Raw genomic sequence first — 12,160 nt, 5'->3', positions numbered from 1 at the left:
ATCATAAAAGAAGGTTGTTTAAATTATGTTACACCTACCCTCATTAAACACTAAGTTGTATAAATACCATGTGTATTAACTTTGTAAATACCAATTAGTATTAGAAACACAGTTCTATCCATGCAAATATCAACAAGTTAATATTTTTCCCAAGTGAAATTACTTGTATGCCAATTTCTAATATAAGGAACTTGTAGTGAATGATTAAAAATAACACTGGTAACCCAAGAAAAAGATAATCTCTGTCAAAATACAACTAAGGTTGAAGGTGAGTGGCTTTATTCAAAATTTTAACTTGTAGCACGTATATTACCAATTAAAATGTGTTCACTTCCTTCTGATTCATACTTAAAACAATCATGAACATTAAGTTAAAACAACACTATATCATTTAATGAATTAACAAACAATAAGAGGGTAATGTTGCATAAAAAGACTAACATAATAATTTAAGTTTGTTAGGATTTCACCTCAGTAGTGTGTATTGCAGTGGTGAGATATTATTTTATACAAGAACCCATTGAGATCCCATTTTGCATGCATGTAGTCAATTAGATTAGACAACATAATTTTTATAAAAAAGTCTGAGGGTACATATGTTGGAAATTTCAAAAAAATGTTTTTTTTAATAGCTTAAAATTTTCAGATTTAGGTAGCATAGTCATGTTACATATCGAGTTGAAGGGAATTTTCAGAGGAAAACAATGGTGAAAGTTTGAGCTCTCTAGGGTGTATAGTTTTTGAGCTACAGCATTTTAAAACAAATCATCTATTGATCAAAAACAGAGGTTTTTTTGATACTGGCAGAAGTAAAGCTGTTAGGACGGGCTTAGGTAGCTCAGTTGGTAGAGCACTTGCCCGCAAAAGGCAAAGGTCCCGAGTTCGAGTCTCAGTCCGGCACACAGTTTTGAGGAAGTTTCATATCAGCGCACACTCCGCTGCAGAGTGAAAATCTCATTCCAGAGGTTTTTTTGATTTTTAACACTTGGAACTCAAAAACTAAAGGTCAGAAAAATTTGAAATTTAAGCTAGTGTACATTACCTGAAAAAAAATATCCAAATCTGAGAGGTCATGGTTCAAATCATGTGGTACAATTGGTTGATTTGACATGGAGTGACCCAAACGAGAGAATAATACCAAAATAAAACTTTAGTTGACAAGAGAAAACGCCATTTACAACAACGAAACACTGCACACACAATCATCTGCCAACAGCATTGTTAAAGACTTTGCAATACTTTGCCTCATTCCTGGGCCTTGTTTTGATGAGTGTGATGTCACAACTGGTTAGTTTTCTAAAACGTAATGGGAAAACTATTGTGAATGTTGGTTTCAGAAGCATTACTGTCAAAGTAAATTCCCTTCTGTGCAAAATGATGTCACTTGTGAGAATGGGCGATGATTTTCTTAAATCGCAAAGCATTACACTCTCCTTCAAAACTTAATGCTGAGGACCTGCCACCCAGAAAAATGTAGGGGCCAGAAGACCACCCATTTATGTCATTACTTAAAATTTTGATGTCACACTTGTTTGATATATCTTAAAAAGGTAACTTGCAAAAAAGTACAAGTTTTGAGTTTAATCTGTCACATTTAATTTAGTTCTTTCATTGATTACAGATTGTGCCATAATGCTGGCAGAAAGTATATTTGTCTTTCAAGGAAAAGTGCGAAGCTCTTCAGTGATTTCGTATGTAACTGGCTTTATTATGGGAAAAGTTGAAGCACTCTACAGAACATGGATTCAGTCATGTAACCCACGAAGTGTCACATGTACAGCAGCGAAATTTATGAATGTACATGTTGGAAATATTGAGCTGTTGCAATGAAAGCTGGTGCTCTTAGGATCGTGCCTAACCACACACTCAGAAAAACAGTAAATGATTTTTGACAGTCAGTATTGTGTGTGAAAGCGTAGCTTGTCTTGTGGTTTTACTGTGTGTACATTAATTTAAACCATTAACTTTTTCTATTTGTGTGTTTGTGCAGCTTAACATTCATTTTGTTATTAGCAGACTTCATAACATTAACCAATGCTCTGAGTATCTGCTGTCTGTGGCTGGTGAGACCATGTGTCACGAGCTATGCTTGACGAACAAAAGCAAGTCACAATCTTGTTTGCTGTGCTTTTCGAGCTACTGTGGTGTAATTGGTGGAATTTGTGTTCATACTTTCGTGATATCTAATGTACATGTTTCCATGCATATAAGATCTTTCAAAAACGCTTTTTTTTCTAGGTTGAGAATCCTAAAGTGCCAGAATGTTCAATACTGGTTTATAAATCCATCACCATTCAAAGGACTGATGAGGTTTACAGCCCCTAGGGAAACAGTATTATCTGTTAAGATGGGAAAATGTACTTTAATCGGGAAAAAAGTTATTCACCCTAAAAACTGTGTTTTTAACAGAGATATTCGGGAAATTTTTTTCTTGTCTGAGCATGCATCCTAGTTAAGAAGTTTTAAGTCTTCCATATGTAATGAAGCGGCTATTGAGAAGAAACACTGTGCACTGCTGGTGCAGTTGTTTTATCAGAGCAGCAGCAATAGCAGCACACTGCATTGCGGGAATATCCTTGAAATAAATGACAGAGGAAGCCCCATGTCAATAAATGTGCTACAGAGTATGATCAAGAAATTTGAAGAAAGAGGTGAATTTAATGGTGCAGGGAATTGCTCTTAGCTGCAGCCAACTATGCTGCAGATGCCTCAAATTCTGCAGCAAGTGCTAGAGTTGCCAGAGGATCTCTCTCTCTATCTCTCTCTCTCTCTCTCTCTCTCTCTGTCTCTCTCTCTCTGTCTCTCTCTCTCTCTCTCTCTCTCTCTCTCTCCTTCCCTCCCCCCCCCCCTCTCTCTCTCTCTCTCTCTCTCTCTCTCTCTCTCTCTCTCTCTCTCTCTCTCTCTCTCTCTCTCTCCTTCCCTCCCCCTCCCCCTCTCTCTCCTCCCCGCCACCTCTCCCTCCCTCTCTCCCCCCCACCTTTCTATCCCTCTCCCCCCCACCTCTCTCTCCCCTGGCCAACAGTTCAGAAAATTTTGTGGCACATTCTACATTAGGATCACCGTAAGACTCAAAATGTGCTCCAGAAGAAGCGTCAAGATAGGCTACAACATTGTGATTTTGCTCCTCCTTTTCTGTCATGTAGAAATCAATGACGTGTAGCTGGGGACTATTCTTTGGATGGACAAGGTATATTTTACTCCTCACAGGCCTGTGAATTCACAGAACTGTGCCATATGGGTTTCTCTCCCAAATGTTGTACAGGAACATCCACTTAGGTGACTGTGGTGCGGTTTCACAAGTGCCCTCATTCTCAGTGTTTTTCTGAGATGATTACACCTTGTGGGCCTGTTAGGTGTACAGGGACATCTGAAGGACCTTGTTATCCAACATGTGATAGCAGCATTTCCAGAGCACAACAGTGTCTGCACCATTATTTTGATGCAAGGTGGGGTGACATGTCAATTGTGAAGCGAAAAATGCTTCATGAAACCTTCAGTATCATCTGCATTATATCTAGGCCTTTTGAAGATAAGTGGTCTTATAGATCCCCTGACCTAAATACATGCAAGATGTGGCTGTTAGGATATCTCAAAGATTTATCAGTCATGTATGCAGATTCTCCTGATCAGGAAGATATCATATGATGACAATCATTCTGATAACACTGGACATGCTGCAAGCAACTGTTGGCCATGTCATGTTATGGGTACAGCATGTTGCTGGATCAGTAGACCATCTTGAACACATTGTAACTTCTGACCATGTCGTAATAAACATACCAGAACCACTATTATTGTTCGTCTGATCGTTTCTCCCCTTTCCCTGCAGTGACACCACATTCTGACTCTTTATAGCGCCGTATTTTCATTTGTTGGGAAAAAGTGAAACAATAAGTTTGAGCATACTCGGTGAGAACATCAATTACTGAACACTCTACAATGTTTAAGCATCCTGTAATGTATAGACCCCATATTGCAGCACATGGGACACCATCGGTTTAATTATAACCACTTGGTACACCTAGTATCGACTTCTTGTTATGAAAGCAGGATGCTGTTTGGACAACTTGACCTTCAGTAAATTCAGAATAAAATCGCTATGATGTCTTGCAGACATACTATGCAAGTTCTATGATCATTATTTAATAGGGGTTTTTATCTACAGTCTGTTGTTATAATTACAGTGTAATAGTTATGGTGGCTTCTGCCAGTGTCTTGTACAGTATGTGGTGTGTGGCATGTTCATCTCACCATTCAAACCAGCCTAGACAGACTTCAGTTCTGAGAATAAGTGAACCATGCTTCAACATATATTTTGGATGAATGATTTATGAAATTCTGGATGACAGTGATATTAATCAATATTACATGATAGAAATTGTTGATACAAATTCAGAACAGGGACTGGATGATGATGATCATGATAACAGAGGACATAATCATCATGATTCCTGCTTTTATGGTAGGGGATGCACATTCAAATCGAGAAATGCACAATCCCAACCAATGTTTGTCCAAGGCAATCTAACATTGCTTTGCAGATTCCTGCCCTGTGACTTGCGGTAATGCGTTGCGTAGGAATCCTGATGCTGAACAAGTAATAGGGTATACTTTCTCTCCAGGTATTTTAAATGAGATTCACCAGTGATGAAACAAAATCTTGATACTATTAAAATATTGTCTAGATTATACCTTCTTTGCATGCTATTGATGTTTCTGAGATAAAAGCTTTAACAGGCTTGCTTGAATTCACAGCAGTCTCCAAATCTGGCATCAAATACATTGATAATCTTTCGTTAGTAGGGAGAACCAGATGTAATGTTTTTCACAGTACTATAAGAAATGGTTTTTGTTCATAATGACAGCTGTTTGGTTTGAGAATCGAGAGAACAAAGGAAGGAATAAAGTAGAGGTAAGAGCTATAGTGCCATAGTTTTTAACAGATTCATTGTAAACCATCAGCAGTGTTACTCTCCAAACTGTAATATGTGTTGCGGCGGCGCGGTTCTTTCCGTCCCTTTACGACGAACCTGCACCTACCTGTGAACATTGTCTCAGCAGATCATCAGTAGGAAAGCCGAGTGAAACCTACTGTACTTCGACGTGAACCAGGCTGCAATTAAAGTCACTAATCTACGTTTCGGGAGAAACACGAAATGAAAGGTTGGAAATTTTGTCCTCAATTAATATATTCTGAAACTTAGGTGAACCAGTATCACTGCCAAGCCCATGCTAGTCACTGACAATCCCTTTCACTCACGTTAGCAAGTTTATGGTGTTGCATTTCCCGAAAACTTAATAGCTACAAAAATACTAATTGTTTTTTATTGAGAACGCTCGCCAAATATTAAGTCTGTTGGTACCAAATGCAGTCACAGTTTTTAGCCACCAACCTGCTCAATACGCCACACGGAATATATGTCTTTTTCCGTCACAAAATTCACTTAAAAATTCCGAAATTTCTACACACACACATCGGAATAATTATGCCGTCACTTTCCAACACTTTTGATGTATGAAACACTGCTAGATCCGGCAACTTATCATTTCCATCGGAACTACTACTACACACGTCTGATCTCTTTCATGGCTAGACTTCGACTCCTGTCTAGAATACTCAAAGTCTTCTCTACCAGCAGAGAAAGGCGCGCGATGAATATTGCTTTACTGTTGGTCAGTTTATTCAACATCCAATAGCAAAACAACACTCTCCTGCGTCAATCCGCGCTTTTCATCAATAACCAATCGCAAACTAGTAAACCTAACGACTGCACTTTTTACCGACGTAATTATCTAATATGCTGAAGTTTTGTTTATGCACAAAGTTATTTACTATTGTTATTTATACCAGAATTAACTTTCCCTTTACCATAAACTTACTTTACAAATCTATTCTACAAAAATCCCCTTTGTCCATATCCAAATTTCTTCGAAATGTTCCCACACTATATCCTACTACATAACTCGTTAAACAATGATCTTCATATTAACATTAATCCACACTCACGCATCATTCATACTGCTAAAACACATTTATAACATTTTACATACACAAAAAGACAATAACACTTTATGCAAATACTACAACAGTTTATGAAAAACATTCTATTACTTTAGTGCACTCTACGGCTGATACATAAACTACGTGTGCGTCCAGTCTCGCATCACCATCTGTCACTATCCAGCTCTGAGACACATCTCCCATTTAACTGCACCCAAGGCAGGATCGTTATACGGTACTATGCCTCAGTGTGTTGATAAACTTGTGCACTTCCATCATCACTGTATGAATAGTTCATAGATGTACCTGCCACGAGTACTGCTGTTATGTGAGGTAAAGGTTCAGATTATGACAGACACCAGGAATCAATACTTATGTAATGCCTAGATTGTGGCCACTAAAAAGAGGTGATAATCAAAATTTATTTATCCTTGAAGTTCTCCAAAAATTGTTTCTTGTTCTTGGTTGTTAATAAAGACTGGCATAGCTAAAAAATTTTAATTATATGTTCTATTTGTAGTACTTTAAGAAACGTATTTATTTGAAACCTTACTTGCATATTTTTTGGATTTCTTTCTTCATTATTCTGGCGTACACCATGATATCGTTCATGTTAAAAAATAGTATGATCCCAGTTAAGAGTTAAAAACACTCGAAATTTGCCAAATACCATACCAAACTAAAGTATACATCCAACAGAATACAAAACAGTCAAAAGTTACAATCAGAATAGAAGGAAAACACTGGAGCATGCATGCCCTCAGTAGTTTGTAATCTTTCATGCCCAATATGATGAACATACTAGGAACCTGAAAGGCATTACACATTTCTGTTCTGTGGGAAAGGGTATAATTACAGGTGGAGTAATGGGACCCAGATACTACAGGGGTAGCTCATGCATTAGCTCTTACCACTGCCACTCAATATGTCAGCCTGCACTGTGTCAAATGGGTGATGTGGCCATTGATACGTGTGTCTTTCAGTCAGTGGTGTTCTGCATTGCCAGTTGACCAGATGTTGGGAACATTAAAAATTTTCAAAAATGGTCACTGCAAAATGTACTGGAAAATACAGTTTCCATCTTTCCAGACAGTATTTCTATTTGTGGAAGGCTTCATGTAAGTTGCAGTGCCAAGAACACAATTAGGTTGAAAACATCTGTAATTTGTGTGTCGTTCACATTCATTCATCAGTATGGAAACTTCTTTTTTTTTTTTATTTATTGATGTGACATTGATTTTTGTTCGTGAACAGTCATTATCCATCTGATGGACAACCATACTTGATACCCAATAAAAATATTGGAGCTTGCATTAATTCTTGACTCACTGAGAATCGAACTAAGAAGTTCTGTTTTACATGCTGAAATAAATTTATCATTGGTAATTGTACCACTTTCTTTCCAAAGGTGAAAGTGTTCGCAAAACGCACTTACAGAGCTATTATGACAAAAGATGAACACTAAAAAGTGTTGGAATATTATACATACTCATCAATTCTATTGATTAATTCTAAAACACCTTAAACTTAAGAATTTTGAATTAAATATGTAACTGATACATTTTTGATACAGTTAGTACATTGGTGTAGACTGTTAACTTGTAGCACAATATTTTAAAAAGATTGTAATTTAATTGTTATCTAAAAATTCCATCGCTTTTACCTCATCAGTTCTTTCCTTCTGCTAGAATATTATGATTTTAAATCACTAACATTTACTAAATATGTTATTTCTTATGCACTTTCAACTTGTGTCCTGCAGTCCTGGACGCTCAAATATGGTTTGTATGTCTCATATATATCAATAATTAACATTCTCCTCCTCACTCTTCAGATTCATTCAGAGTACTGGTGGGAGCTGTGGCATTTCATTAGAAGAAACTCTTCACCATGGACTGCTCAAGGATGAGCTGGAGGTACATAGGGAGAAATCAACACATGAGTGCGGTATTCATGCAGAAGAATTAACTGTGAATGAGGATAGCTCTTTTGGCACCAGATATGATTCTGGTATGAGGGAAAAGGAATTTCCTGTATATAGTTGTAATTTCTGCCTACAAAGCTTTCGTTCAAAATACAGACTCATAATGCATGTGTTTATGCATATTGATGGTGTGCAACCACCTTTGTATGTTTGTAAATGGTGTGGTGAGGTATTTCGCAGTAATGTAAGCTTGAAAAAACATTTGAGAGCGAGTGAGAATTATGAAGTCATAACTGTTGGCAACCATGAAAAATATGGCTGTAGTGATGAGTATCAAAGCAGTATCTTTTTGTATAGTGAGCCAGAAGTTTGTGTTACAGAACAAAATGAGCAGAATTCATATCAGGAAACTTGGAAAGCTTCAAACGAGTCATGTAACACAGATATGGCAAACGATGCAGAGAAAACAGGTGATTATGGAACTTTACCAACAAGTGTTAATGTCAGTGACCGCAATGTTGTACCTACCACAAACAGAACCCACAAATGTGATATGTGTGGCAAATCTTTTACTAGCTCACATTATCTCAAGGCACATAAATTATTTCACACTGGAAAGAAATCTCACAAATGTGATATTTGTGGCAAGTCGTTTGTTTTGTTGGGTACTCTGAAGAGACACTCATTAATCCACACTGGAGAGAAACCGTACCAATGTGCGATTTGTGGCAAATCCTTTGGTGTGTTGGATACTCTCAAGACCCATTCGTTAATACACACCGGAAACAAACCTCACAACTGCGATATTTGTGGCAAATCCTTTGTTGCGTTGGGTGCTCTCAAGAGGCACGCATTAATTCACACAAGAGTGAAACCTCACAAGTGCGATATTTGTGGCAAATCCTTTACTTTGCTCTGTACTCTCAAGTCACACGCATTAATTCACACTGGAATGAAACCACACAAATGTGAGATTTGTGGCAAGTATTTTGCTACTTTAGCGTATTTCAACCGACACAAATTAATACATGCTGCAAACAGGCCGCACAAATGTGATATTTGTGGCAAATCATTTCCTGTGTGGAGCGCCCTCAAGAAACACACATTAGTTCACAATGGAGAGAAACCTCACAAATGTGATATCTGCGGCAAATCCTTTGCCCTGTCGGCTAATCTAAAGAGCCATGCAGTGGTTCACACTGGAGAAAAACCACACAAATGCGATATCTGTGAGAAATCCTTTTCATTGTTGTGTGCTCTCAAGAGGCACTCATTAATTCACACTGGAAGTAAACCTCACAAATGCAATATTTGTGGCAAGTCCTTTGCTGTGTTGTGGGCTTTCAAGACACACGCATTAATTCACACTGGACAGAAACCACACAAATGTGAGATATGTGGCAAATCTTTTGCCACTTCAGGTTATTTCAACCGCCATAAATTAATACACACTGGAAATAGGCCCTACAAATGTGATATTTGTGACAAATCTTTTGTTATGTTTTGCGACCTCAATAAACATTCGAAGAAACATGCATTAAAACAGTCATTAATTCAAACTGAAAAGAAAACCTACAAATGCGATATATGTGGCAAGTCTTTTGCTAGGCCTTGTAATCTCAACCAGCATTCTATAATACACACGAGAAAGAGGCCCGACAAATGAGGTACCTCTTGCTATGTCAGACGAGCTTTCATTCACGCCAGGAATAGGCCTTACAAATGTGATACTTGAGGCAAATCATTTGCTAGATCAGGTGATTGAAACTTCGGTCACAGATATCATATTTGTGGGGTCAAATGCTGTGTCTTGCTCTCAATTGGGCACTCTCAATACACATGTATTACTTCACATCACAAAGAGGCTACAAGAAAGTGCTAGTTCAAAGAAATCGGTTCCCCTGGCTGGTGCCCTCAACGTCTTTAAAATAACAGATGTAGCAGGAAGACAATACAAGTGTGATGCCTATTAAATAATATTAAAATGTGCTAGAGTTGTCAAAAAAGTGCAGTAATGTGTATTACTGAGTGGTATCAGATAGTGTGACAATATAAAACTCCAGTCTGCTGCCTTAGAAGTGAAGAAACTTTAGTGTGAAATATTGCAGAAAAATAAATCAACTCTGTTTTTGTTGTTAACTCAATTTTTCTTATCAAACTTGAGACAAGAAGTTTGTGAATTGTGATAAATTGTTCACCTGTGTCAGTAATTGTAAGTACCATGTAGTATTCAGTGTAAGGCCAAGGAGATTTTATGATTTGCTGTTTATTATTAGAAAGATAGTCATCATGTGATACTTGTCGCTCTGCATTAGAGGCACAGTGGCAGCAAAAATATGTTCATTGGACATACTTCACCCAGGCTAGGAAACTCTCTACCAGAGAACGATGATTATGGCAGTTATTTTACTTAGGTATGCTTTCTCAAGAGATTTGCTGAATTTGTTACTAATTGTGTACATCCATGTTCTGTTAGTACTACTACTCCATTAATAAATATGTTATAGCAACATACATATGCTGATATACCAAAATCTTATGATCACCTGCTTAATAGTTTGTCAACCTTTAGAACACAATACATCAACAATTCCTCATGATATGGACTTGACAACTGGTTCACACGTTTTTGGAAGTGTTGCATCAGACAGTTATACATAGGTTAATCAGTTTCTGTAAATTTTCACCTTGTAGTTTTTTGGGTGCAGACCTTTCGCCTGATATCACAGATGTATTTCACAGGTTCAGATGAGGCAAATAGCATGGTCGAGACATCAATTTTACCATGCACCACAGACGACTGTGTAGCTATACTTGTCATGTGATATGGACAGTTATCCTGCTGGAAGATGCCTGCACTTCGGGAAAGCACATTTGGCATGAAAAAATATATTCAGTTACAGTAAAGGTCACATAGTTTACAGCTGTCGTGATACATTTGATTACTACCAGCTATCCTAAAGGATCCCAGGTGAACGCCCCCATAGCATAATGTTGCCTCCATCCTGGCAGTTTTTACAGTGACCTACTGTTGAGCCTTGATGATCTGTTGCCCATTCCAATTGCAACTGAAAGTTTTGTTGGATCAGCAGTGTGCACTGAATTGTGTGTTGCAAAATTTGTGTGGCTGCACTACCATTGTTTTCCATCATTATATGTGCCACAAATTGTACCTGTCCATCTTTACAGAGCAGGCAAGCTTCTGAAGAAGTGTGGATGTATTACACCTTTTCATCATGTTGTGGATTTATCACCCTTCAGCCACTTTCCACAGGTGTTCACAACAGTAGCAGACTACCAGCCAACAACTTTCACCTCTTTCAGAGGTTAGTTCCCAGTTGTCATGCCAGAACAACTTGCCTTTTGCTAAAGTCACTTATGTCATTGAATTTACATGTTCACAACCCATCTCATTGGTAGAATAAATCCTTGTTTATTTCTGATTTGGTGGTTTACTTACTGCATCACATGCCTACAACAAGTGACATTCAGTCTTCTGGTGGACAGTGTACACGACTTTTTCCTCATCAGTGCATCAACATGTCAGAAGCAAAAATGTGTAATCTAACAAATTAATTTTGCTTGGTTGCCATTTACTTCAGTGTGCAATAGGTATATTTTTTTGTGAAATTTTTTTGTTTCATAAAACTCTGTACATGATTCAGAGGTAATATAGATAAGTGTTATGGACCAAAGCTCTCGATTATTTATTCAGCATTTAATACTGTGTAAGCACTACACAGAATGAAATAGGTAAACATTAGATGTTATAGATTGATTGCCGTTATTTATATACGTGAGAACAACACTTGGAGATCAGAATGTGATAACTCAATACATGAATATAATCCAAATCAATAATTTTTATTGTAGTGAAGAAATAAATCAAGTGAGCATTCTCTTTGATTGTGTCTTGTGTTATATTTCAAAGATGTTTCCATTGTGGATATTGTTCTTAATTTCTGTAAATAAACATGATATGTTTGGAGTTCTGAGCTTCTGCTTAATTTTTAATTTCAGAATGATTATTTTTATTTCCTACCTGTTTGTTTTTGGTGAAAGTGGTTTAGTATGTCCCGTCATATCTTTAACAACTCAAGATAGTTGTCATTAACTGACTGGTACTGTTCAGTTTTGCTACTCTTTATTTATTACACCCTGTACTGACATGATTACATTTTAATCCATCTTTCTTGTGATAGGACATCCACAACTGCTGTGTAGGTTATTCATAA

At 37.4% G+C, this 12,160-nt stretch overlaps 1 protein-coding gene across 5 annotated transcripts in view; it reads left to right on the top strand.

Annotated features, from left to right (window-relative positions):
- LOC124720096 (zinc finger protein 99-like) overlaps nt 1-11,868 on the top strand; it is a 158,006-nt gene extending 146,138 nt beyond the window's left edge. Inside the window, exons 5-6 of one of the 5 annotated variants that reach the window (XR_007006062.1) lie at nt 1,622-1,877; nt 7,836-7,948. Coding sequence is in view for 4 of the 5 variants with exons in the window: in XM_047245385.1 (XP_047101341.1) it covers nt 7,836-9,591 (1,756 nt within the window). In the remaining variant the exon portion in view is untranslated. Of the gene's footprint in view, nt 1-1,621; nt 1,878-7,835 lie in introns of all 5 variants that reach the window. The other 4 variants (XM_047245386.1, XM_047245385.1, XM_047245387.1 and 1 more) reach the window with 4 other exon arrangements.
- Nucleotides 11,869-12,160: the final 292 nt, after the last annotated feature.

The sequence above is a fragment of the Schistocerca piceifrons genome, chromosome 11 (assembly GCF_021461385.2).
Source record: "Schistocerca piceifrons isolate TAMUIC-IGC-003096 chromosome 11, iqSchPice1.1, whole genome shotgun sequence".
Classification (NCBI taxonomy): Eukaryota; Metazoa; Arthropoda; class Insecta; order Orthoptera; family Acrididae; genus Schistocerca; species Schistocerca piceifrons.
Note: the sequence above shows the minus strand (reverse complement) of the source record. Positions and strands in the feature narration are given on the sequence as shown.